The sequence below is a fragment of the Drosophila novamexicana genome, unplaced genomic scaffold (assembly GCF_003285875.2).
Source record: "Drosophila novamexicana strain 15010-1031.04,08,12 unplaced genomic scaffold, DnovRS2.1 tig00001151-arrow-arrow-pilon, whole genome shotgun sequence".
Lineage (NCBI taxonomy): Eukaryota > Metazoa > Arthropoda > Insecta > Diptera > Drosophilidae > Drosophila > Drosophila novamexicana.
In genome coordinates this window covers 753,567-781,474 of record NW_020824842.1, presented here as the reverse complement: position 1 = coordinate 781,474, position 27,908 = coordinate 753,567, and the positions used below count along the sequence as shown (strand labels likewise).

The following is a 27,908-nucleotide window of genomic DNA, read 5'->3' as shown; positions in this document are numbered from 1 at the left end:
TACATTTTGTGTAAATGTAAATGATATATATATATATATATATATGTTTATTATTATTTATGTATATGTATGTAGTACAAAAGCATAACAAATAAATAACAAGAAATTATTCAATACATATTACTTTTACATATACATGTAATAAGGTATTAGGAAAACGCATACATTTTGGTCTACTTTGAGGGGCCGCCAGCTAATAGCCGATTTAGGCTCCGATTTTGGTTAATAACGTACAGAGAACAAAATAAAACGTTTGATAAATACATTGCAGGAATTTAAACAATATTAAAAAAAAAAATGATTTGAAAGTGTAAAATCATAGCTTAATGCATTGAGTGCTAGATGTAGGCCGAGCCTTAAACATTTGTTGGCGCATCCATGCCACAGATGACGGACTTGACCACTGCAGCCGCTGATAGCGAGGCATAGTTCTGCCATTTGCGCGTCGACATGCCATCCTTGTAGTCCGAGATGCCCTTGACCAGAATGAAGCTCTCCCGGCAGTTGCCAATAATGCTATCCAGGACACTGCTCATCTCTACATCGGTGGCGAGCAGTCCAAATTTACGGGCAAACTGGGTGCGCAGATCGTCGTTTCGCACCAAATCTCTGCCAGAGCCGATGGGTCCCAGGTGCAGACGCAGCCGCGTCACGCCGTTAATCTCATCAGCGGCAATTGGATGGGCCACCTCGATGACCTCATTGTTGCCAATGTTCATAAATAGTTTATCCGTTTTGACGTCCGGCCTTCCAAAGTCGCTGTCCGTCTTTTGGGCGAGTGTTTGCTGTGCATCGCCCAGATATGTTTCCCAGGGGCGTTTTAGCTCCATGTTCGCCTGTAGGCTCTCCGCAATCTGCTGCAGCGAATCGTTGACAGGGAAATATGTCTTAACATCTTCGCCGCTTTTGTACACATACACATACGGCTTCTCCTTGCTGCACATATAACAAATAAAAACGATTGGAGCAATTAGCATTGGCTGCCATTTGGGTATTGAATTGGACGCACCTGTTGATCAGCGCACGCTGCTTGTCCACATACGAGATGACCACGTCGCCCAGTCGCACGTGCTTCTTGTAGTCCGTGTAGTGCGGCACGCCGCCAGCCACGCCCACAATGAAAACATAGTCAACCTTTTGGAATGTGCCCAGCAATCTGGTTGTCGTATTGCCCGTCGCCGTCATCGCCTCCCGCGTGCTGCCCACCGACGGCAGCTTTGTGCTCACTATCCGATGTGCTCCAATATTGCCCAGAGTATACACATTCGATTCGCCTGTGGTGCATATCCACAACGGTAACGGGAGATAGAGACAACAACAAAATAATTAGCTGTGCTGGCTTTACAAGTATGGATACGGCATATGGGTATGTCGGATGTGGGCAACTATGTACACGTTTCTGTGTGTGTGGGGTGTGTGTGTATGTGGGTGTGTGGGTGTGGATGAAGTGGTTTGCGCTGTGGCATCCGTGACTGTCCCTTAGGCTATGTAGTGAGTGTTTGTTGTGGATCATGTGCGTGACGACGACAATCAACAATGATAGCTTTGCAGCTAGAGTAAAAGTTAATGCTTAACCGATTGGCCCGCAGTCTTACAACTGATAATAAACCAAAACACCTTAAAGTTAACAACAACAACAATTATACTAATAGACAATAAGCAACGCTGACGCAACAACAACAATAATAAAGCACAAGGTCAAGTTCACAAATAATTCGCAAATGTTTTTGCACTCCATTAAAACTTTTAGATATTCCGTACCTATAGATTATACACTATTTTTATATATCATAGTTTTTTAATAACAAATATATTCTATTATGTTGCATGTTAAATTTCTTTTGTTTTTCTTAAGCTTTTATTTTTTAAGTGTTTAAGCAGAATCGCAATATATTAAATAGCTCGAATACTGTTTGAACTAAGCATATGAATAATGATTAAAATAACATAAATGAAATATGTAAACCAAAATTCAATTAACAGTTCTGGATAACATCGCTGTAATTTATATAACAGCGCACTGTTAAATGCCCAAAACTGGTATCACTTTTACATTAGCTCTATACCTTACTCATATCTGTACACATATACATATATGTACGCAGATATTTTAAATTGATGGCAAATTAACTTTCAGAAATTGATGTGAACTTGACCCTGAGCACAGATTACATTAATTTTATATGGCTATGTAAATTGAAGGCGACGGGGTGCTTACCAAATCTGCGTTTCTTTTTGGATTTTCTGAGTGAGTTCGTTAGATTGGGATCGGAATCTGTTATATATATATTTGTACATATATATTGATTTTGTGTTCGAAAAGTAATTGATAAATTGGTTAATAATTTTGCGGTACCGGTTGCGGGCGGGAGGGGAGGGGCAAGCAAACAATATGCAAATGCATTCAGCATTCGTTTTTTTTTTTTGATCATGTGAATGTTTGGTAAACCGTAACAGTAAGAGTACAAAAGAGCAACGGTAAAAAGAACGGGAGGGAGAGAGATGAGAGAGAGAAAAAAGAGAGTTAACACATTCCGTCGCGAGCACTAAGCACTTTTGCCAGTGGCGCCACCTACCGACTGTGGTATAACGGACAAATGTCTCCTTATTCTCCAACATGGCGTCCACGGCCAGCTTCTCACAATACTGCGCCGTTATGATGGCAATCGTGGGCTGCTTATTCGAGGCTATCGTCGGCATCTGCTTGACCACCTTAATCTCCTTATCCTCGTGATGGATGCGCGTGTAGGCATTGTACTCCATCGACTTGATGAGGCCGCGCTCCTGCAGCGATTGTATGACCAACAGCACATCTTGTTCGCTCCAGCCATAGTCCCTATCGAGCGAGAGAGAGAGAGAGAGAGAGGGAGATGGGTTAGGCATGTTTTGCTTACATGGATTCACATATACTTACTTGGCCAAATCCTCGGGCGAAACGGGATTCGGATAAGCCTGCTCAATGAGTTCAAGCACCTTCTCCTGTGTCAACGGTGGAGATTCAAATTGTGATTCCTCCAGGGAAACTGTTGGCGCCCAGCCAGAGAAAGAGAGAGAGAAAAGGATACAAGATTTTCTTATTTTTAAATACTTTTAATTAAGTCTCTCGAGTGGCGTTAATGATTACAATTTGTTGAGGGGCGGCTGGCAGGCGGCAGATGCTACATTTACAATGGGCGTGGTTAAGGCATGGGTTAGCACACGGTGTTGGCTGCGTTTAAAAACTCTTTAGCAGCATTAACTTAATTGCAGGCACCAGACAAATTGGGCACTTGAGTCTCTACTCACGGTGTCTATGAACGCCGGGCATGAGTGGGCGTGGCAGTAGGCTGCCCAGCATTGAAGGCAATGGCCGCGATGCACAGTGCAAAAAACAGTTTGAAAGCCATTGGCAAGCAACAGTTTGGGGAGCAGCTGAGGGCAATGTGCCCGAAAACAGTTTGAAGGCTAGTGTGAAACAACAGCAAGCGGGTTAGCTGAATACACAAAACATTTCCAAACAGTTTTAATGCCACTGGAAAGCAACAGTTTGAGCGCCATCTAAGGGCAATGCGCCCAACACAGTTTAAAGGCTAGTGGAACACAACAGCAAGCGGGGGGAATAGCTGCAGTCAATGCTACACAACAGTTTGAGAGTCAGCTGTTTACAGTTTGATAGCAACTAGGCTCATTAATTGTTATTTAAGAGTTTATTTCTTTTGTTTTAGTATTGCTTATCGTATGTATATTTTGTACTAAAACTCAGTGCGTTTTGTTATTCTATTTTAATAATCCATAGACAAAGTGCGTGCATTAGTAAAACGAACGAACGAGCGAACGAACAGGAAACAGGAAAACAAACGATAAACAGAACAATAAAACAAAGAAAACAGCCACAAGAAGAAAACGCTCGACAAGGCAATATACAAAAAAAAAAAACAAACAGTTGTTTTGTTATTTTTTGGTTTTGCTTTAGGTTTTGCTTTCGTTTTTCAAGCTGGCCGCCCGGATGGGTTTGGACTGGCTGCCTGGCGAGGATTAGTTGGCATTTAAAGCAGTCGCAGCAGTCGCTGCAGCCGCAGCGGATCACTTGCGGCGGGCGCTCAGCTGCTCAGTGTACATGTCCAGCCAAATGGCCTTCATCAGATTGTCGCCATCACCTGTTTTCTTCTGCGCCAGCAGCGCCTCCTCGAACTTGCGATTGCAGTCCCCGTAGCAGTAGATGATGTAGCCATCGCGCGCTGCGCACACGCCCGAATATATATATATATATATATATATATATATACATACATACATATATATATATCAAAGACACCAGATGTCAAATCAAGATATAGAGAGAGAGAGAGAAAATATACACACAGGCGAATAAAGTAATAGAGAGAGAGAGAGAGGGAAAGAGAGAGCCAAAAACAAAAGAAAAGTAAGAGAGAATTTGCTGCACAGTTGACTTACGTGGACGTGACGGAGGCGCCGATGTCTCCTCCAAGATGCGCAGCTCGATCTCTATGGACTGTATCTCGGTGTAGCCATGCTGCAAGAGCTTCATTATCTTCTTGATAAACCCAACATAATCTGCAATATGTACATGCAATCAGTTAACGTACACACACACACACACACACACGTACACACACATGGATCTACATAGATATCATCTAATTGCTGCTCGCTTTAATTTTATGACCTAATTAAAATTCTTTGTGCAGCGCGTAATACTCTGCATTCGGCTTGAATTAACAAATTTTAATTGAATTATAGAAAAAAACAAATTGTAATAAATTTTTCAACTATTTTTTTTTTTTTTTTGTTTAAAAATTGCAAACAAAAAAATGAATTAGCTCGCAACTGATGGAAATGCAGCTTTTTTTTTAGATTATTTTATTTTTTTTTTTTTAAATTATTAAAAACTAGAAAAACTATTTTTTAATGCATTTTTTAATAAATTAAGCCTCTCTATATTGTAAAAAAAAATGGAAACGTTGCCAAAATCAATATGAAAATTATTATTATTTATAGAATTTTCCGCAAGCTTGAAAATTTAGTTTAGAACATGAAAATTAAGTTATTCAAATCGGATATTTGAGCATAGATGAAAAAGAAATTTAAATATACTATTTTATTATAGAAAAAAAATGTATCAGAAAAGATTATTGTAATTCATAAGATTCTGAAGAAGAATATAATATTCTTTTCCAAATTTAGTGAAAGTAAAGAGCTCAATTGGTAAAAAGAAGTTTTAGACAAAAATATGATTGAATTTTACAAACTGTTAAATAAGTAAATAATTTTTATGAATATTCAAAGAATGTTGCATATCAAAATATTGTGTGTCGGCAAAATATAAAAAATAGAACCAAATTTTCTTTTCATTTTTGTTTTAAATAAAGCCCCAAGACCTGGATATTTTCCTTCTCTAATGAAAAAGTTCGAGAAATTATGTAGAAATTGAATTGGACGCAGAATTAAGGCGAGTTTGTGTTAGATAGATATAAATTTGAATATAGCTTTAGATTGGTTCTGTATGGTTACCTCTGGGAAAGTCCTGCGGACTGACAAGCTCCTTGAAAAAGTCCTGGGCAATGTGCGCCTGTTTCTCATCGTTTGTCAGCCAATCCCGAAACCAGAATCTCAGCGTGCGCGACTCCTGCGAATGTTTGCCCGTATTGGCGCTGACAAGGAATACCCGAAACTCCAGCGAGAGGGCGGCCGCTTTGCTGGCGCTCTTCTGGCCGGCAACGGTGTCCTTGTTAATGATGATGCCCGTATGATCCCCGCCAGCGACATGGACACGATCGTTGATCTCATCGACGAGCTTCCTCTCGATGAGTATAACGGTGCTGTTGGCCGTTTTGCCACGTGGCGTCATTACGACCTGCTCTGTGCGCGGCGGCGTCTGACTCCTGCGGGCGGCGTTGCTGTTCTGCGGAGTCGTGCTCCGATTTTGGTCTAGGCTCTGCCGCTGGCTCCAGTCACCTGCCGCTGCCGTTGCCACTGCGACACTTTTATTGCTGTTGTAACTGTTGTTATAATTGTTGTTGTTGTTGTTGGCGGTGCCATTCGGCAGGGCGCCATTGCCGTTTGGCTGAGACTTGCTCGGCTTGGGCGGCGGCGGCGGTGGCGCCATCTGTGTCTGACTTCTGCGCCCTGACATATTTCCCGATGCGCCTAGCGATAACTCTTGTTATTCTTATTGAGGACAGGGGGAAGGGGCTTCCACTTTTTTTCGGGCGGCCTTGAGAGCCCGGCGCGTTGTCTGTAATGAAGGTACGAAAGTACAAGTAAGTTTTTGTGTATTTTTAGATGGCATAGCCTAACTTCAGTATATATTCGTGTCTTCGCATTTGTATTTCACAATTCCATATCCGATTTCAGCCCGGTTTCTTGTCTGACTCTCTGTCTGTCTATTTGGGTGCGCGCGCTTTGGCAACGCGCCAAACAAATTTGGTATTCATAAATAATTGCTGTCATAAATTCCGTGCCCTCTGCCGGTGGCGCCTGCAACCTTCTACTCCTCATCCTCCTCCGCCTCCTGCTCGTGCAACCTCATCCTCCTTGCTTGGGAAGCTACTTCTCCATCCTTCTTGTGCAACCTACTTCTACTCTTCCTCCTCCTCCTGCAAGCAACAACCACCTGGCAGGCGACCCAGTGACTTGCTTTTTACCAAAACACAACATAAACACAAAACAGAAGCCAAGAAAATCAATAAGAATATTGTTACGCCAAGTGCATAGCTGAGCACAAGACAAAATACCACCACCCAACATTCCCCCCTACCACCCACCCCCTCCTTCTTACCAAGGGGAGTCGCCACCCTCAAACACCATGCAAGCAATTAAAGGCACAGCCTGTCCCGCTTTCCGGCCAAATGTCACCAAAAGTTTTTTGAACCCGTTAGCGCGGACGAGGGGGCGCGGACGCGGGCACAAGCTGCCCTCAACGAGGGGGTTGGCTTGCTTGGGGCGCGTGCCAACAGAAATTTGCATAAGGTAAGTAAACAAAAGTCAGTTGCAGGGTCCTGAAAGGGACAGCAAAGTCAACCAGGAAGCCAAAGGCGAATGAACCAAAAGCGAAAACAAAGCAGTCGCAATTCGTAGTCCACACTAATTCAGAATTCCAAGCCAGAAATAACACCTTAATACCCTTGATCCCCATGTCATGTATGTGTGTATATGTATTTATCAGATCTCAGTCAACAAACTGGGCGCATATATTATTCAATAATGTGGACATTGGGCAAAGAAAATACTCTTTTAAATATTGATATGTATATATATATATATATATATATATATACATACATATGTATGTATGTATGTATGTATGTATGTATGTATGTTTGCAATGATGAATAGATTGTGGAACATGTGTGAGTGTTCTTACATACATAGATGCCAATCATACACAATTAATCATATTTATATTTATACACCCACATATGCATACACACATATATATATATATATATATATATATACATATGCATATATGAGGGTAATTAGAACACAACACTTAAAATCAACGCATGAAAATCTGAAGGGCTTACTTGAATATATGAGAATCGCAGAGTAAGGCGAGAGTTAAAAATACGTTTTATCTAAATTAAGAGCGCAGCGAAAGTTAACTTTCCGTTTGGTGTAAGACAACATAGATACACACGTACTTATGTAAATACAAGCATATGTACATACATGTATATGTACATACATAAATACATACTTGCATATGTACATGTGAACTGACAAGCATATGTTCACATGTACATATATACTTGCATGCATATAAACATATATTTATTTGCACACACAACCACATGCTTGCATTTGAATATCCATAAACATAGGTACATACATGCATACACACATAGATGCACCCATACTTCCATAGGAACACACACATACATACTGCATACACACACGCACTCACCCAAACACACATCCACACTCACATACAAAAATTTAAGTTTATTATATAGACACCAAAACTTGTAAATACGAATGCATAATACATACATGCAGGCATGAGACATGTAGCTCTTACTTAAATTCGTGAGAATCACATAGTAGGGTTATACCTAAAATTACATATATTTTTAAATTTTAGGAGCGCAAACTGGAAGTTAGCTTGGACAATGCAGTTTGAGTTAACTTTTTGTTGCAGGCAGTACATTCGACATATGTGATATATGATCGGTCTGATCGGATCACTATATCATGTAGCTGGCATTCAAAAAATCGGTCGAAAATTAAGCTGTTGAATGAAACACTTCGTCAGGAGGTTTTCTTTGTTATTAATTATCAATTAACATGTATAGGAAAAATCGATCAAAATATGAGATTCTGCATGGAAAAGGTTGCTGTTTCTCCGTAAACCGTAACAAATCGCAGTTATATGACTTCCATAAAAACAATCTGTTGAAAATGAGAGCATTATCGAAAAATTTCAGTCTTTAATTAAGCGTCATTTACAATTATATAGATGGCTTGTATATGCATATGTGGCGAAATTGTAAGAGAAAGTTCCTACGGTCATAACCCACGGGACTCATGGGACATAATCTGCATTTTATCATCATCATCATTATCTACATCATTGTCATTGTCATCATTATCGCTCGTTCGTTAGCCCGGCAGAGGCCCAACCCACTTAATTAGATTAAAGAGCATCTCCCCGTGCGCAGCTGCTGATGTGAGGCCATCGTCAAAAACAACAACAACAAAAAAAGGAAAAGGGTGCACTCGAATTTCATGGCCGGAAATTATTTGCCGTCTGCAATTTCAATTAAAAAAAACTGTGCGTACAGTTTGGCAGACACTGGCAAAGGGGCAATCGAAAGCCCAGGCACAAGCCCAAGCCCACGAGCCGTGCCAAGCCCTCGGATACCCTAGCCAAGCATCTCGCCAACCCACCCCAAAATGCGAGTGCATTTCTTCACATCCGTTTGCGACTTTTGTAATCAATATAAGAAGAAGAAGAAGAAGAAGCAGCAGCAAAGAAAAACTAAAGCATTTAAGGTAAAAGCAAACATTCCGTAAGTTATGCATATAGTACGCCGATCTTATGAGGCGTTGTCGACGTCTTTCGAAATGAAATTGAAATTCCAAGTGTTTGGCGAAGCGTAACGTTAACATTATATAGGGCAGGGGCTGGAGTGGAGGGGCGACGAGGGTAACGTTGTTTCTGCTCTTCCCCCCCCCCCCCCCCCCCCCCCCCCCCCTCAGCCCACCATGGTAGAAGGAGTTATGGGTGAGCGCATTGTGACGTGTTGTCTAACCGGCGAACCATTACATTTTATTACTGGACAGAAGGGGGGCCAGTTACATTTCCGTTTGCCATACCCTGTAAAAGTTGTGCAAGCTAAGCAGTTGCAAGAATAGCGCAGAGACAGAGTTTTGCACTTATAATTCTCAATTGGTTCAAGCAACTTTCCAGACAACGCAAATATGAAATGGAAATTTAATTAAACAAACTATTTTAACAGACATACTTATGTTTGCATTCAAGACACACAAATAAAGGGTATACTGACGTCAGACTGTGTATATATATATATATTTGTGTGGTCGGGCGAGTGCCACGCCCGTATCCCACACAAAAGGCCCCCATGAAAGCGGTAAGTTGACTATTTGCAAAACATTTCGCTGCGGGCTGCCCGAGTGGGCGATGGAGGCCAAAGTCACAGCCAGAGTCAAAACTGAAGCCAAAACCGCATGACTGAAAACATCTCTCGACGCCTATTAGTTGCGGTTTCCTGTTGCTTGTGGGCGCCAATCTGGCCTAGAGCTAAGGCCGAAACGAAAGACAATTCGTTCAATTTCTGCCACGTTTGGAAAACTGAGGACTTTGAATGAAAATAATAGAAACTGTGCTTGATTGTTCGGGTTAATAGAGGCAGCCTCTTGGGTGATTGTGATTTAAAATGAGCGAAAAGAGTGATGCGAGAGATCGATAAACTATCGCTATCGATAACTAGATGGATGGAAGCTCTAAAGCTGGCGATAACATTTTGCGAAACTCGATTGATCAATCGATAAAAATCAATATTTTACCCGAGAAATTTAGTAATACTTTGTTTATATCGATTAAGATAATCGATAGGTATTTAACTGCGATCGATAAATGTGATTATTATTCTAATTTATGCATTTTTTAGCACTACTCTTATTCAATCGATGGGATAAATTAGTTATAAGTTGGGTTTATTTTTGTATTTAGATATGAATCTCGAGAAAATAACTTGGTCTAAAAAACTCTCTTAAGATCACAAGTAAATTGGACAAATACAAAATTTATTGAACGACTGTTGAAAATACTTTAAAATAAAAAGCAAAGCTCATTTCACAATAAAAGTATTTTCTTTTTTGGGGTTTTGAACCAACAGCAAAACCGAAATTCCGTGAAATTTTCTTATCGCCGACAATGAATATTCAAACGACCCGCAGTTTTTGAGTTTAAATACATAGAAAATAATATAGAAATATAGCTATATGCATATCTAAACTATTTAATGTACATACGTATTTATTTGTATACAGTATGCATAAATTGTTTGGGAACGGCCTTTACGAAATTCAAGTAAAAAACCACTAGAGGATTTAACGAGCCAGTTCAAAAGCAGCCGAAAATGTTTATTAACAAACAAATTAACTTCAAGTATTCGGCGAACAAATTCTATTTCAGAGTAAAATGAATTAAGCAAATTAAAAAGGCAGCTAAAAAAATAAATAAGTTTCTCTGAATAGCCTTGCAACAAGAAGACGCCACATCAAAATACACGCAAGCATAAATATATAAACATGAATATATCCATCTATATATAGGCATATATAAGTATCTGTCAATCCAGACTGACTTTTTGGTGATCAACGCACGGCATTTTGGACAATTCCATCCGCAACTGTGAAAAATTGGCGGAAATTGGTTGCATAAAACTTTTGTTTTGTTTTCATACGATCGACCTAAAACCCTTTATGAAAGAACTTTGTTACTTTTTCTCTGTCTCTCTTTCTCTTTCCCATAAACTCCACATTATAAAAGAATAAAGTATCTAGATAAAATATAATTTAAGTGTCACAAGGGCGGTAAATTGATGGAAGAGGAATATCAAATACTTGTCGCGAGCAAAGCCGGGTAATACCCGCCAGTGTGTACATATGCATATACATATGCACAATATAAATATCTAGGTACACAGATTTGGATGTAGCAAGCAAAGTAAAGAGGCCGCAACGCTTGCCACACTTGCTCAATCAGCCAGCCAGATGGTGGGGAACGTTTGTTGGAATTTTGTAGTTGGGTCAGGAATGGGAGGCCGGAGACGCGAGCCAGAAGCAGACACAGTCAGCCATAGCTGACCACCCACACTACATGCTCCGGACGACGTGGTCTGCCCCGCATCTGACTGTGCCACAAGGGGCGCTGCTCTTATCGGCTGTTTTGTTTGCATGCCTGCAACAACAACTTCTGTTAATTACCCATAAAACGTTCAATCGAGCTCACCGCCCCCATTGTCGCAGTCCCCGCCCCCTGCCCTAGACAAACATGACTCATTTGTTGTTCCCAGCGAAAACTGCGATTACAATTACTCTCTCTCTCTCTCTCTCTCTCTCTCTATATATATATATATATATATATATATATATATATATATATATATATATATATATATATATATATTATATATATATATGTATAATATATAAATATAGGTTTTACTATATAGAGCTTGTTTATTTATGGCCACAAATCGGCTGAAAATTAAAGTTCGTGTCAAATTCGCCTCGCCCTGGCTAATTACACTAAACAAAATAACTGAAATTATGCGGCAATTAGTTGACTTTACTCTTGACAAACAACAACAACATTTCTTATTGTTCTATTATTTGAAATACAAAAAAAGCCTGGGAAAATTTTGATTCATATCTCAAGATTAACTGGCCAGAAAAGTTTACTGTGTTTAAAGTAGCTGCTGTAAATTACCTGTAGAATATTTTTTTAAATATTTATATTTTACCAATATTTTTATTTACAGCTTTTATATATATTTTTTTATATATATATTTATATATATTTTTTTTATTGTTTTTATTTTTTATTTTTAAAAATATATATACTTTTATTTTCAAAAATATTTATATATGTATCTATATTTTTGAAAATACTTAAATTATTTGAATTCATTATTTATTATTATTTATTTCATTTGTTTATATTATTTATTTTAAAAATAATTATATTTACATATATTTTTTAAATATTAAAATGTGTTCCTTTTATTTATGTTTGTTAAATGTTTTCAAAATAATTGAACTATATTTTTCAAAATAATTCTATTTTTAAGAGTATTTATATTTTTGATATGAAATGAAAAAAAATGTCGCAACACTTGATACAGTGGTCGCTCGTTAATTAACGCTGTCAGAAATTAGAACGGAAGCATACAATACATTAGACTGCGTATAAAACTATTATATTATTTATAAAGAACATTTCCATATTGTTTATTCTTTCTTGAACACTTTTAAAAATCGAATTTGAGGATTGCGTGCTTTTTGACATATCCAATCTCTGGGCTCTGTCAGATCTAGACCTTGCTCGAACAGCCTGAATAATACGAGAGACATAAAAAGTAGATTTAATCAATCTAGTTTTAAGAATTGGTAAGCTGCACATGCAATTTAAATTCCTCAAAATGTATATATATTCCGGAAAAGATCTGAAAATTCTTTGGTTCAATATTATGTCATAAAATTGTAATAAGCCCTTTCGAAGAGCAGGAAGATTTTCTAAACGAGAACTAGCTTAAGTATGATCTTGTGCTATTACTTAAAAATTTAAAAAAGCTTGAATTAACGAGCTGAAAATTTTGGCTTTTTAAATATTAAAGCTAAATCTACATAAATTCAGAGAAAACCCCAAGCTTCCCTTCTCTAAACTAAACATTTCCATTTTATGAAGAAACCTTCTTGACTCTTGACAACCTTCTAAAATATTCAGTTAGGTTGTTTATTTTGTTGCCTATCAAAGCAAGTCTTGAGCTGATTTTCCAGAAATGTCTCTAGACGCAGCTTCTCGAGGTTAAATCCGCAATTCGTTTTATCACGTTGGCAACTCGTTTGGCTGATAAACAAAAAACAGAAAAATATGCGAAAACAGAACAAAACAAAACATATCGAACCAGAAAACGAGAACACAATGTGAACAAGTTTTAAAGATAAAATATGAGTAAGAACTGAGCCTCAATACAATTGGGGGCGCTGTCGTCATCGTCCGCTGTCATCGGTTCCATTTGGGGTCCCATTGGGTTTATTGCGCAACTGATGCAGGCTCTCTATTTATTCTAGAATCTGATTCTGAATCCGAGTCTATTGCTGGAGCAATGACTAAACGCATAGCGCGGCTCGCTATGTGCTAAATGAAATTGAATGCCAGGCCAGATCCAGATTTCGAGGTGGCGAACTTGTCATTTGCATATCACCGCACACTACGTGGCGCCGACTCGAACATAGATTCAATTAACCAAACGTGCAAACATGCTCCAAGTGCTCCCGTATTCAAGTGTGCAAATTTAACGTGTGTGCTCACCCGTCTCCCCCAACCGCTCGAATGTCGATACACAGCGACTCACAATTGCGATTCGTCGTAGTCAAAGTTCACGGGCAATTTGGCAGAAACAAAGGTCGCCTTTGAAGGCCTTGCCCCTCGACAAACGGATCGTCAACTGAACACTTTAATAAACTGGTTTAATTTATTTTATAGGCAAAGCGCAATTCTAAATTGCAAATGAGAAGCCTCTCCGTTAGCTTGATATTATTTAGTTTAGTGTACTTATATTGAGTACAAGGCTGCAAAACTGGGCTTGAATCGAAACGATTCGAGTTTAGGTTCAAGAAACGAACCATTGAACCATTTTATTTGGATTTACAGCAAGCAGTTTCTAATATCGCCTAAGCGATAAACTAGCGATAATACGATACAACATTCAATAGACTTTGACAGCTGCATACGTAATTGTATCTGCCAGGCGATACTTCTTCCGAGCTCTTGCAACATTCGGATGAGTCGATAATAAGACGATCAGAAAGAGCAACCTAGGCGAATAAAAACTAGAAGTCAGCCTTTTCCTAGCCCGAACATGATCATCTTTATTTTCAATAAGAGTCTTAATACAATGCAGCATTACGTATTCTCTGTTCCAAACAAAAGGAGCATATCTATTTGGGGATCGCTATTCTGATTTTTATACCCTTGCAGAGGGTATTAAAATTTTGTCGTGAAATGTGTAACGCATAGAAGGAGACATCTCCGACCCCATAAAGTATATATATTCTTGATCAACATCAACAGCCGAGTCGATATAGCCATGTCCGTCTGACCGTCTGTCCGTCTGTCTGTTTCTATGCGAACTAGTCCCTCAGTTTTAAAGCTATCTTAATGAAACTTTGCAGAGCTTCCTCTTTCGTTGCACGCAGCTCATCTGTCAAAAGCAGCTGGATCGGACCACTATATCATATAGCTGTCATAGGAACGATCCGTCGAAAATTAAGTTAATGTATGAAAAAACATTTTGTTTTTCAAAATATCTTAACCAAACTCGACATTTATTAGTTTTACTATGCTCTTCATATACTATACTACACAAATTAGGTTTTTGATTAAAAACCTTTTTTGTTGTTCAAGATATCTTGCCCAAACTCGGCATTCACATTTTACCCTGTGCTTCTTAGATACGGACAAATCACTATAAGCATTATGAAAAGGTTGGGCCTGCAAGGGTATTAGATCTTCGGCATGCCGAAGATAGCCTTTCTTTCTCGTTAATGTTTAATCTATATATAAAGGTTTGTGTTCACTTGATAAATTTTGTTGCATCCAACTCTTCTCTGTTATCGCATGCTCTTGTTAACATTCCTTCTGTAACATAACATACGTCTAAAATTTTATCCACTGTTACAGGCTTTCATCAAGATCTGTCTCTATCTGGCAGAGTTGCCAGCCGTACGCCTATGAAGATCCGAACGTATTCTCTGTATTCAGATTCGATTTTCGAAACCTTAATTGTTTAAGTAGTTTTCCAACTTATCCATTTCCTGTATGTCAAATATTAAAGATGCGAATCTGGGCCGCCAAGTCGACAGCCTGTCTAGAGATCCGCCCGATAAACTCTTGCGCAAATTGAGCCATGTGCTGAAAATATATTTACGAGTGTTTGGATGGCCAGGCAGGCGTATTAATACGTATTTTTCTAACGCCAGACACCTCCAAGTTTTAGTTTCCGATGCGTTGAAATTCATTTTATTTCGTTGTTGTTGTCTGTGTTTTTGCCACGCCAAATTGACTCGATTGAGTTTAAGATGCGGCGCACATGGAACTTGTTCAGCATTTTCGTAATTTTGTTGTATATTCTATTATATTTTTTTTGTATTTATAAATTTTAGGCGCAAAGCCAAACAAACTTGACACGAACCGAGTTGAGTGGGCGACAGATCATGTTGGAGCAGAGAACATAATAATGCCGTCGTTCTGGACAATAGTTAGCAGCGATTGCTGTAATAGTTCGCATTTTGTTTCATTCAAGTTTTATTGGGGCAAGCGCATTTCATCACAAAATTGTTGGCGAATGCGTCATCTGAACAGATGGCCCGAGTTCTCTCAATTAGTCCACGCAGCGGATCAATAAAATTGCTTAAAATGCAATTATTAAGCGATTGGGCCCCCATTTACCCATCCATCCATTCCAGCACTGGAGCCTATAGAAATTTGACACACTTTGCGTGCGACTCACTTGAAAGCCAAATGCAAGAAGCCGCCCCCTAAATACACGGCCACGCCCACACCCCTTCCTGCGCCCTATTCCATATAGTGGCATTAATGTCATGAGAAGACGTGTACTCAAAAACTATGAAAATAGGCTGTAGACGACCGACAGATGCTCCGTAAAGTCAAGTTCATAGTTAATATTACAGGGAATTGCCGCTATTTGTCAAGGTTTTGAAAAATCCACCCAAAGGTGTGAAAGATGAGTGGAAAATGTTCTACAACTACGACTGGATAAAAACTCTTTTCAGAATATCTAGCTAAAACTCGTGTTTAAATGTCGTTTAAAGTTATCAAAGCTCTTTATTTGAAATTTACTGATGAATTCACCATCGCGTGTGAAAAATGGGTGAAAAGGAAAAAGACCAGGAGGCAGTAGAGTCGAGCAATATGAACTGTTAATACAAACAAGTTCATTCATTTGAAAAACATCTAATCTAATCTGTTAAATAGACTTCTTTGACGTATTTATTAGCAGCTGTTACAGGCAATGGCATTATGTTAGGCTAGAGAATAAATATATTGTTGACACTATAGGGTATTAGGAAAGCGTCACGTTGTTGGGTGTAGAAAATGTTCTTGAATTTAACCGACAAATATTAACTCTACTCAGACCCTGGCCATTTCGGGCTGCCCAGCGGCCTGCACTTTGCTGATGGTTCTCATGCATGCGATGCGTTTTCTGGGTCTGATCCATAAATCAGACGTTAGACGACTTGGCAAATGGTCGGCACGACAGTTTTATGACCACAACAAACTGGGCCAAATGGCACACACACGGCACAGTCATGGAAACCAACCCCACCGGGCTGGCTAATAAGGGATTATTCTTCTTGCCCGGATACAATATATCTTACTCTGCATGCTCTGTTGTTGTTGTGGCCGCAGAGAGCGGGCCACATTGTGACCCACTTAATGATACGGGGGCGGCAAATTGAATTGATGCATATTACTTGATTATAGGCCTACAATTGGGCAAGCCGAAGTATCCATAGCAAATGTATTTTGCGAATTTCTGTGCCATTTACGATGTGCGCCATAACCGCTTGGGAATTATAATAACTTTAGAAATGAATTCGAAAAGCGCATGCATTTTTCAGATATATACAGAAAACTGTTTGAACTGATTGACTGACGAATTTTTTTTTAATGTGTTTAGGAACTTGCCAAAGTCCTGTCTTCAGCATGTTCAAGCCTCACAAAGGGTAAATACCTTGATTCGAAATGTGCTTTGATCGTCAATCAGTCAGTCAGTCAATCACACAATTTTGTATGTGTTGACATATCTTTAAGGAACTTGCCAAAGTCCTGTCTTCAGCTTGGCCCAACCTCACGAAGGGTAAACAGAAAAAGTAGTTTACTAGCGCCTACGATTCGAACTATGCTTTGATCCTCAATCAGTCAGTCAGTCAATCACACAATTTTGTATGCGTTAACATATCTTTAAGACAGTTCCCATGGCAATTACTCGAGGAATTTCAAGCTTTTGCCCAACAACTTTCGACGAATGCCGCCCCTTCGTTCGGCTCCAGTTCCTTGCGCTCCAGACGCCGACCTACACAGCCTGACGGGCTGCTAATCTGAAATTGCATTTGATTGTCGCCACGCAAATGAGGTTAGACTCACAACCACACACACGTACACACACCAACACACACATTCACACATATATGCACATAATTCCATATCAATTTACAGCAATTGCGGCACACGCATTCCCGCGTCTCCTCGCTCAACATGTAAAACTGTAATAATAAAAAAAACAAGAAGGAAAAGCCAGAGCGAAAATAAGGCAAAAAAAAAAACAAGAGAAGAAAATAAATATACAGTTCAAATTATTTTTAAAGCACAGTCGACCGAATTGGCCGAACGTTTCCAAGTTGAATGAACCGCAAACGGCCCAAAAAGGTGTCGAAAAATGTAAATATCATGCAGATGTACGTACAAAATATGCAGGTAAAACAAATCTGAAGGTATATTAAAACATTAAAAAAAATAGATAAAATAAAAATAAATATATGCATATATTAACTTAGGTATAAGTAAGTATATTGGAATATAATAATATATATAATAATATATAAATACATCCGATGTCATAGACAAAGATGTGCCTGAAGCGAACCCCAAAAATGATTCCGGAATATATATATATTATATATATAGGTTATATATATTACGAGCATGTAAACATGATAATATCAATCTCATATAGCTCTATAGGACAAATTCCATCTTTTCCAATATATCCATGTTTCTCCAATATATTTAAATACAAGATTCACAATACTCCCCACATATCTATGAGTCCGTAAATCTACCATATCTACAAAGATATTTAATCTTCGACGTGCCATTTTAGACTTTGTTCTGGAGTTTAAAATAAACAAACTCTTGGGGAAGACTCTGACTCGAGTCAAAAATAACTTTGGCCCCAATCTATGCATTTATCTAACGCTATTTGGCTGAAGCCAAATATTAAATAAATTAACTGAAGTTTCAAATTTAACTTTAAAATTAAACCGTTTCAATATAATATTGAAATTAGATGCAAGCCGAGGAGAAACGCGAAAAAAAGGGTTCAAGGAAATGGAATAAAAATTTGAAAAATGTTTCTAATAAACAGAAAATCGGTTCGTTATGTTTTTTTCCCTTGGGTTTCAGCCCTGTTCGAAAAAAAAAAAAAACCAAATCCAATCAAATTCGAGTTGCCTTTATAAAAACTAATTAGCTTGAGAGTATATCAGAAACACTTAAGGTAAAAACTTGTGAAAACAGAAAACAATTTGACTAGGATATATCCGGCAGATTGTATTACGCAAATTAGATTAGAGATCTATTTGTTGTTTTACATTTGCAATCACTTTCTTTTAACTTGGCTTTCAACTCTTATTCATTTCTTTCTGGCTTTTGTGTCGCTGCTTTATGTTCAAATCAATCTGTTTAGCTGCCTAACTTCTCCACTTTCATTGTTTTCGCCCAAGCAACTTTACGAACTTGTTAGACTCGCAATATTCAAAACGTATTTCAACTGATTCATTGCAGGCCTTATCTGCAATATTTCCTGTTTATATAGAGAACTCTTATTATAAATCTTCAATTCCGTTTAATTAGTTGTATATCTAGAAATGATTATTCGCTTTACTATTCTCTGTTTAAAATTCTTCAAAATTAACGAAAAATTGTTTGTTAAGCTCGTAAGTGTAGTGCCAAAGAGAAGCCGTCCACGTGTAGAGTTTTCACTGTACTTAATGTACATATAACTAATACTTATTACTAAATACTTTTTACTTGATACCTATCACATAATACTTTTTACCTTATACTTATTACTTGAGCTAATTCAATAAAGAATTTTTGTGAATGCAAAGTTATATCCAACTGATCTGACTTAAGCACATATCGTATACGCACTATCGTATAAACTATCGTCTACACTATCGTATATTGTTCAGAACAGCTGGAAACAGATTTACTTAATCAAAAATTGTGTTAAACAAGCAAAGCTTAATTTAATTTATCTTTTTTTTTTTATTTTCTTTTGTTTTTTGTGGCAAAATTTGTTGCTGTCTGGCGGTTTTTTTTTGTTTTTTTTTTTGTTTTGTTTAAATTGCACGCAAAATGAGATCATGCAGCTCGTTTCGGTAGTTCTATCCATGAAATCAAATTTGTTAGTTGTTTTTTCCAAAAAAAAAACAAAAAGAAAAAACCGTTTAAATTTTGAATGCAGGTCAAACTTTGTGTACACATAAATTCATATATGTATACACACATTTACACACATACTTATGCATATTAATTGCGGGCCATAATAATAGAGACAGGCGGAAATTCATTTTAATAGTGTTGCATTCGACAAACAAATTAAATGAAATAAACATTTATATTTATTCATATTCTAGATATTGCTGCGTAGAAAAGATCGATTTGATCAAAGCGGGGCGTTTATAAACGCTAGCGTTTTCCTTGCGATCTGTCAGCGTCGCATTAAGCTGTAGATAAACAGCATAAGCTTAGCTTGAAGTACTCATATACACACATACACATATAAACATATGTGTGTATGTAGTTGAGTTGTGGATTTACCGTTTTAAATTCATGTTGAAAACGCGCGCGTTTTGTTAGCGAACGTCGCCCGCGATTCGCTCAGCATTTTAACGCTTATGGCATATAATTATAAGTAATATAATTAATTGTTACTTTTACTTAAAGTGAAAGCTTAACTGATTGTGGGTGATCCCCCCCCCCCCCCCCCCCTACACCGTTCAGGGCCATTCCCTTCCTTCTGTTCCCTCATACCCTCAGAGAAAGAAAAAACCCACGTTCAACTCACCTGTTGCTGTTTATTGTTGTTGTTGTTCTTTTTGTTTGTTGCTGCTGCTGTGCTTATTATTGTTGTTGTTTTTGATCTTCTTTTTGCAACCGGTTATACTGAGCTTTTTTTTTTTTTTTGTTTGCTGGAAATCGTGTAAAATGTATACAAATAAAAACTGACAGCTTGTAAATTGCTCAAACCAACGAAAAGAAAATTCATCTTTATTTTTTTTGAATGTCATTAAACAAAAAGAGATCAAACGAATGAAAAAGTTGCTATTGAAGTCTTAAGGTGGTACGCTGTTCACAGTTAGCGGAAAGAAGCGTTTCGCCAATTGCGACATTAGAAAATATCGATTTTTGCAATTTGCGGGGGCGGATCGGATCGATTTGCCAAATTGGATTGAATCTCCAAAGCACTTGACAGACAGCCGAACATTGCACAACACTGGCAAAGCTCGGTTGCACTTAATGACACAGGGTATAAAAAGTGCCATAAATGGACAACTACAACTTTGAACACATTGCGCACCATTTTCGTACTGCAGCATGTATGTGTGTGTGTGCGCGTGTCTTTGTGTGTGTTTATGTATCTGCCTACATATTTGTATGTTATCTTATCGTGTGCCTTGAGCAATTTCTCATTATCAGCTGATAAGAACGACGGCTGTGCTTTACAATCGATCGTTGTCGTTGAAAATATTTGTTGTTGTTGTTGTTATTGTTTGTTAATATGCCGGAAACAACGCTTGTAACTTTAGTCATATATTTTAACCTGGGCCCAGAATTCTGGCATGAGCTCATGACTAAAGTTTCATTTTGAAATGGCAGCTGACGTCATGGCCTCCAGCATTGAAATTGATCAGCAAACCAATCGAGAGTTCGTGAGTTGATCGAAGCGGGATTTGGCGCAGCATTAGAGGATGATGATTCATAAATTAATGCAAACATATATACGGTATATACATACGATATATAGTTAAGTAAATGAGAAGCGCGCGTGCTTATGATCGGCATTGGCCAATGACGTCATTGCGAAACAAACAAAAGGGTTGCACTTGAATTATTTTTAATTTTTTTTTTTTTTTTGTATTTTTTAAAAGCAAAAAACGTCTAAACGTCGAACCTGAAAACCAGCTAAGCGAGCAGCTGGTTTACCTTCAGAGATCGGTATTCAAATTGGAACAATTGTACAGTGTCAGTGCACGTATAGACAACACATACACACACATACATAAATAGAACACTTGGAAAAATTGCACTAAAACAAAAACAAAAACAGAATACAAACAGCACGCACACACGATTTACATCTGTGTATGTGTGTGCGTGTGTGTGGTCGTGTATGCGTATTAAATTACGCATGCACGCGTCTATTTTTAATAAATTTAACCGTTGTTTACGTCCTGTTGCGCGCGTCACTTACAATGTAAATACAGAACGCGCGTAAAATGCCGGCTACAAGATGTATACAAAACAAAAGCTCGCACTCAAATCGCGTCCAACTCGTTCAATGAATTTTTTTCGACTGAATTGTCGCTACCGTAATCGGCTGTGCTCGTGTATCGATAGGCATAAGACACTATGTTGTGGTATTTTTCATGTCGATGTATCGATGTATCGAATATATACCGAGCATGCAATGTACATAATTGTGTTTATCTATTTAATTATTAAATTAGAAAATGTTGATACTAGTTAATAAGCCAACAAAATAATATGTAAATGCTGCTGTGGTAACTAATCTACGTGATTTAAATAATAAAAAACACTTTGTATAACGTCTACGCAACAGCTGTGGGCAACAAAACGACCAATAGATGGCGCCACCACGAATGACTAAGAGATTTGCGCAACTAAAAAATTGGCGCGCAATAGCAACAACAAGACAATTAAGTGCGACAAAATAAGAAAAACAATTGGCTGTGTAAATTCGAACATACATATGTGATTAGCAATGAATTGCCCTTTAAATGTAGCTAACAAAACCGGTCACGGTTCGCTGGCCTATAGCACAAGCACGTGCTATCGACATTGAAAGTAGCACCCCTTCATCCGAATGCCAAAATTATGAAGCCAAACAAAACAATTGTTAAGCCAAAGGCGTAGCTCAGAAACATGTCAGCCAGCGAAACATGTGAAGTTGCCTGGCTGGTTTCGCAAATGCGACGCATACTTTCCAAGCAGCAACCGGCGCAGGCGCCAACGAGAAGCCAGTTAGAAGCGAGGCCTGCAGTCGAGCAGCCGTAGAGAGTAGCAAAGAAAGTCCCAATTGAAAGGCGAACTCAGAAAATGCAAACCGCATTCTTGTTGCTGATTGTGCTGGGCACAACGGCGGCGGCGGGGGCGGCAGGTAGGCTACCAAATTTCACTTTGCCCCCACATACAAATTGTGCTATTTAAACTCGACTCCGTTTCAGTGGCCCAGGCCGCCATTCGGCCGCAGTCCCAGCGCGGCATTGTCTTTCCCAAGGAATCGTTCGACGATTGTTTTGCGGACGAGCAGCAGCGTGTGCCTGGCAACTGTAAGCTGCTGGAGGATTGCCCCGCTGCCTTGAGCCGCTGGGAGCGGGAGCATGTCACACCCAAGACCTGTTATTTCGTCAAGTTCGATCAATACGTGTGCTGTGCCCTCAACAGCAGCAGCAGCAGCAGCACGACCAGCACAACAGTGCGTCCAACTCTGGCAGCTCTTATGCAGCGACGCAGCGATCGGGGTGCGTATTATACATAATGTATAATACATGTTTCCTGTTTAACAGCAAGATATTTGCAGCTTGCGAGGCTGCGCTTGTCTTTGGCATCTCCATTGTGGGCGGCCGGCCCACCAAGCATCGGGAGTTCCCGTTTATGGCCGCGCTGGGCTGGCGCTCCAATTTTGATGAGAGCATTTATTATCGCTGTGGTGGCAGCCTCATATCGGATAAATTTGTGCTGACGGCGGCGCACTGCATCAACTTTGGCGGTCAGCTGCCGGTCACGGTGCGCCTAGGCGGCGACAATCTAACCATTGGCTTGGGTGAGGACCACATGATCAGACGCGTTTTTGTGCATCCCGGCTACAATGACAGCACCGCGTATAATGACATTGCGCTCTTGGAGCTGGAGGAAGCGCAGCCATCGGGTCTGCGCATTGCGTGCCTTTGGGCCAGTACCCAGTTGGCGGAGAAAGATCTAACAGCCATTGGCTATGGACAGATACGTTTCGCGGGCCTCTCCTCGTCGCAGCTGCTCAAGGTCGACTTGCAGCATGTTAGCACCGATCAATGCCAGCCACACTATCCGCGTGACGTCCTGTCCGACGGCTTGGCCGCCAGCCAATTGTGCGCCGGTGACATGCGAGCCATGGGCGACACCTGCCAGGGCGACTCGGGCGGGCCGTTGCTCATGCGAAACGGTTCCAGCTGGTATGTGGTGGGCGTCACCTCGCTGGGCCAGGGCTGCGCCAGCGGACCACCCAGCGTCTATACACGCGTCTCCAGCTATCTGGACTGGATTGAGGGCATTGTTTGGCCCAAGCCCGAGGAAGAGAACCAACAGCCAACATTCGATCTACGAATGTCCGATTGAGTTGAACGGAGGCAGGCGCCAGACTAGTGACTAGACCATCAGGGGATTCCATTGCAAATGTAATTCCCACAACATCAATTGGTTGTATCTAGCCGCTGACTCAACGTGCATCTGCCTGCCTGGGATTATTACTCATGCGAAAGGCCGTTGGAAACGAACCTCGTGTGCTTTACCATATTCGCAATGCTCAATTTAACTTATATTATATTATTAGAATTAGCTATAGCTGAGATCCTGGTACGCTTAAGACTATTGGGCTTGCCATTTGATGACTGTCTTAGCAAATAGTTTATTAACGAATTTATTTAACTGTGACAGCTTTTGTTCTTTTTTTTTTTAGTCGAATGTATTAATTCAAAGATCAAAGATTGCATATCTTTTTTAAATTAATTCATTATTTTTGCTCTGTATTTATGTTCACATTTTTATATATAATCAATGGAAAAATTTCAGATTTACGAAAATTGTGTAATTCCTTAAAATGGAATACTTTTTTAAACCAAACATATCTAACGGTTCTTATATTAAACTGAGTGTGAAGCATACTTTTAGGAGGCTTTAATGAAATTTTTACTTGGATAGAAATGATAAGGCATCTATAAATGTACCAGAAGTTAGCCCTTAACCCGGTCTATGTTGACTTGATATAAATTCTTATTTATGTATAATGTTTATTAAATATAAATGTAAACATGTACTTACCCAAAAGTCCACATACAAGAAAAAGCAGAAGACAGAATTTGATAGATGCACATGGCTATAAGAATGGAAGAAATAGAGCGGAGGTTAGACTAAGAAAGGAATTAAAATGGAGGGGAAAAGATAGAGAGTAAATACGAAATGGAGTTTAATCAGAGATCAGAGCTTATTCGATTGTTAACACAACTTGACAATAACACGCTCATGATCCAAGCTCGAAAGCCTGTATACCTTGCTTGAATTCATGAGAATCGCATAGAAGGGCGTTGTTTAAAAAAACACTGTGTGGCCTTCGTAGTCGATCTCTTGGGGTTTGGGCTGTGCATAGATCATCAATCAATCAATCAGTCAACTAATCAAGGAAAACAGTTTTGCATATTAAGATTTTTAAGATTATGTGAAGTATGTAAGAAAACTGAATACTCTATCATGCGGACATACAGAAAAAATCAATTAATTATATCACTTGAAGAATGTTATTTGATATAGATGCATGCGGGAATAGACTTTATGTAGCTACATCCGCTATATCCAACGTATTGGGAAGAATCTCCTAAAAAAAAACGAAGCGAAGAGTTCAATTTAATGAATTAACCAAGGATACTCTATCGCAGAGTACGTAGCTAGTTCGTTTAGTTTTCTTAGTGACATTCTTATGGGCTGGGAATGCTTTGCCCACGGTGCTTGTGCAGCTGTTTTTTGCATAACAGCTGCCACAGCTGACTGAGATTGGACTTGGAATAGCCGGTGCCAGGCCAAGTTGTGCATAAAAGCCCAGTCAGTCGGGAGGCAAAGGCAGTTGACGTCGAACGTTTACAGTTAATTAGAGTCGCAGCTATCGAGCCAAGATGCATCCACAACAAGAAGCACACCTAATACTGTTGCGCCTGGTAATCCTGAGCTGCTGTTGTGCTCCGGCACTCTCCTATCTACCGGATGTGAATATATTCACAAACTACCGCACGGAGGTGTACAATGGTGAGTGTATCCCAAGTGGTTCCATCTCTTTTGGGCATTCCACAATGGCTAACCATATGTTGCAGGCATTCCGTCGGACATTGATACGACACCGTTCATACGGATTGGCGACAACTATTACTACATTGAGCCAATGAATAAGGTGAACTGGTTCCAGGCAGCGGCTGCCTGCCGCATGATGAACGCTCACTTGGCCTCCATTGAGGATAAGCCGGAGCTGGAGGCGCTGGTCAAGTATATTAAGGCCAAGGGCTTCAAGAATAACGATTACTTTTGGATATCCGGCAACGATCTGGGCACTGAGGGCGCCTTCTACTGGCTATCAACTGGCCGCCCCATGACCTTTGCACCCTGGAACGGACCCAAACAGATGCCCGACAATTACGGCGGCAACGAGAATTGCGTCCACATGTTCGGCACTCGGGAGCTGATCAACGATGCCAACTGCAAGATATTGATGCTGTATGTGTGCGAGGCCAGCGATCCGAAGACCTTTAAGTTTACCTACATCAAGTGGTAAACGGGACAATACCTATAATTATATATACATACATACATATATTTTGCATTGTTTTTTTTTGTTTTTTGTTTTTGCGTGCACGCAACACGGCATTTATTAGGTTGCCGCGGCAACGGCTTCCACTTCATCATAATATTATGATCGTTGTTCGACTTACGCATAAATTAGCTAAGTATACATTACACATCAGTTGATTTACTTGTATGCATATAATAATTTGTTACGAATTCACCTTAAATAGCTATGAAATTTCGTCATATATATATATATATATACATGTATAAATATATATGTATATATATTCGCATTGGATCGGCTAATACTATACATATATCGCATGACCACGTACATCGCTGTAGCCGATAGTTGTACATCGATATATGCATGCATTTTGCCAAATACACAAATCAAATACAATGCCATAATATATATATATATATATATATATAAAAACCGTTACATGTTACAACTTACTTGGCTAGGCAAACAGTGATCGGATATTGGAAAATTTACGACATAACCTCAACACTAATATTAATATCCAACTAGTATGCATCCTGTGTGTGTGGGTGTGTGCTACTAACATATGTGTGTGTGTGTATTTTAATTGTTTGCATCGTTTTCAAGTCTTACAGCTTAAACCTAACCTAACTTTTTTCGACTGTATTACACACGCACGCACACCCCGTTTATTCGTAAGTATGTATGTACATGTGTACGTATGCATATTTTTATCAATTAGTTCATATTAACTACACATTATATATATAAATATTCAACAGACGAGTGCATAAATTTAATAATTCTTATTAGTTTTACTTTGACATTCTAACATTATTTCGTTTACAACGCATCGTCTGCATGTTGCTGTGTATGTGTGTGTGTGTGTGTGTGTGCGTGCGAACAGTACTGCATGCATGCGTGAATTTCTATGTGTGTGTGTTGGGTGTAAGGTGGGCTTCAAAGCAGCTGCCAAGTCGCAAGCTCTCAGCTGCTGTCGAGAAATGATTGTGCTGTGGCGCATGGTAGGAAGGGAGGAAGGAAGGTAACTAGAAATATAACATTTTGTCAGTTTATGAATAGTCGAGAAACTAAACTTAGCCAACACTGGCAAACGTTGCCATATTTTCACTGCATGCACAATTCTTAAGTTTTTGGTTTCTTGTCTCTTACAAATGGAAAGAACAGCCTAAATGTTATACATGTACAAAGTCTAATGTTTTTTTTTCACTTATGTTTTGTTTTAAAAACCTCTCTCAAAATGGCAGTACGTTTAAGTTAAGATTTAAATAAGGGATGGGGGCAAAGAAGTTCTGGCCCATAAGGAAGTTCAACGGGGTTTAGTGGTAAAGTTTTCGGGTCTGCCGAAAAGAAACTAACAAAAAAAAATGTACGTAAATTTATATAAATATACATGTATATATGTACACTAATAAATGGCAGGAATTGCATATGCATATAGTAAGTTTATGATAATGAATAATTGTACACCGTTGTGGTTTTTAGTTTTTCTTGGTTTGTCGGTTCTTTTTTTTTTTAGTTTTTTGTTTGTTTTATCTTGTTTTGTCGTTTACTTTTTTTGTTTTGCTTTAAAACACATTACATTTGTTTATGCTTTTCAAAAGCAATGTGTTTGTACAATTTTTGTGGGTTTTTTTTTGTTTTTTTGTTTTTTTTTTTTTGAGGCGCAGAATTTTAAATATAGTAATCATAATAGTACAGTATTGGGATATTCAATAATAATAATAATAATAATTATGATAATAATAATAATAAAAACATTTGAAGCATTAATAAAAAAAAGCAGCTTATCGTTAGATCAAGAGCTTATCATGGAAATTACACAATGCTTAATGTTAAATTTAAACATTATTTGTTATTCCCTTCTTTTGTTTTTTTGCATTCGTTTTTTGTTTTTGTTGTTGTTGTTATGTTTCTTGTTTGACGCGCAATTTCACTTAATAATATTAGCGTGATATTTGCGCGTGCATTCTGATGCTTTTACACTTCCTTTTTAAGAGTCGCTCGGAT

At 38.9% G+C, this 27,908-nt stretch overlaps 3 protein-coding genes across 7 annotated transcripts; 2 read left to right on the top strand and 1 right to left on the bottom strand.

Moving 5' to 3' along the window:
* Nucleotides 1-57: 57 nt before the first annotated feature.
* On the bottom strand, nucleotides 58-21,615 carry LOC115766389. 5 transcript variants are annotated; one of them, XM_030710298.1, is made up of 9 exons: nucleotides 21,537-21,615; nucleotides 5,512-6,235; nucleotides 4,435-4,554; nucleotides 4,137-4,217; nucleotides 2,915-3,023; nucleotides 2,577-2,836; nucleotides 2,219-2,275; nucleotides 1,010-1,274; nucleotides 58-936 (listed from the first exon to the last, which is right to left on the bottom strand). In XM_030710298.1, exons 2-9 carry the CDS (start codon nucleotides 6,131-6,133, stop codon nucleotides 357-359), a joined length of 2,094 nt encoding a protein of 697 aa, XP_030566158.1. In that variant the 5' UTR covers nucleotides 6,134-6,235; nucleotides 21,537-21,615; the 3' UTR covers nucleotides 58-356. The 5 variants fall into 5 exon arrangements, with proteins under 5 accessions (XP_030566158.1, XP_030566157.1, XP_030566159.1 ...); XM_030710297.1 differs by lacking the exon at nucleotides 21,537-21,615 and adding an exon at nucleotides 20,130-20,169; XM_030710299.1 differs by lacking the exons at nucleotides 2,219-2,275; nucleotides 21,537-21,615 and adding an exon at nucleotides 20,130-20,169.
* A 588-nt stretch (nucleotides 21,616-22,203) lies between these two features.
* LOC115766399 (serine protease persephone) lies at nucleotides 22,204-24,085 on the top strand. The gene is made up of 3 exons (XM_030710316.1): nucleotides 22,204-22,463; nucleotides 22,531-22,827; nucleotides 22,887-24,085. Exons 1-3 carry the CDS (start codon nucleotides 22,403-22,405, stop codon nucleotides 23,678-23,680), a joined length of 1,152 nt encoding a protein of 383 aa, XP_030566176.1. The 5' UTR covers nucleotides 22,204-22,402; the 3' UTR covers nucleotides 23,681-24,085.
* Nucleotides 24,086-25,179: 1,094 nt separating this feature from the next.
* LOC115766456 (C-type lectin 37Da) lies at nucleotides 25,180-26,590 on the top strand. Its single transcript, XM_030710388.1, has 2 exons — nucleotides 25,180-25,357; nucleotides 25,423-26,590. Exons 1-2 carry the CDS (start codon nucleotides 25,228-25,230, stop codon nucleotides 25,875-25,877), a joined length of 585 nt encoding a protein of 194 aa, XP_030566248.1. The 5' UTR covers nucleotides 25,180-25,227; the 3' UTR covers nucleotides 25,878-26,590.
* The last annotated feature ends 1,318 nt before the right edge of the window (nucleotides 26,591-27,908 follow it).

Bases quoted from the DNA above. Each gene is read 5' to 3' on its own strand.
- LOC115766399 (XM_030710316.1), top strand. From the start codon at position 22,403: ATGCAAACCGCATTCTTGTTGCTGATTGTGCTGGGCACAACGGCGGCG. The intron at 22,464-22,530 runs GTAGGCTACCAA...ACTCCGTTTCAG, and splicing joins GGCGGCGGCGGGGGCGGCAG to TGGCCCAGGCCGCCATTCGG. The intron at 22,828-22,886 runs GTGCGTATTATA...AGATATTTGCAG, and splicing joins GCAGCGACGCAGCGATCGGG to CTTGCGAGGCTGCGCTTGTC.
- LOC115766456 (XM_030710388.1), top strand. From the start codon at position 25,228: ATGCATCCACAACAAGAAGCACACCTAATACTGTTGCGCCTGGTAATC. The intron at 25,358-25,422 runs GTGAGTGTATCC...CATATGTTGCAG, and splicing joins CCGCACGGAGGTGTACAATG to GCATTCCGTCGGACATTGAT.
- LOC115766389 (XM_030710298.1), bottom strand. From the start codon at position 6,133: ATGTCAGGGCGCAGAAGTCAGACACAGATGGCGCCACCGCCGCCGCCG. The intron at 4,555-5,511 runs GTAACCATACAG...TACATATTGCAG, and splicing joins TCCGCAGGACTTTCCCAGAG to ATTATGTTGGGTTTATCAAG. The intron at 2,837-2,914 runs GTAAGTATATGT...CTCGCTCGATAG, and splicing joins TCGCCCGAGGATTTGGCCAA to GGACTATGGCTGGAGCGAAC.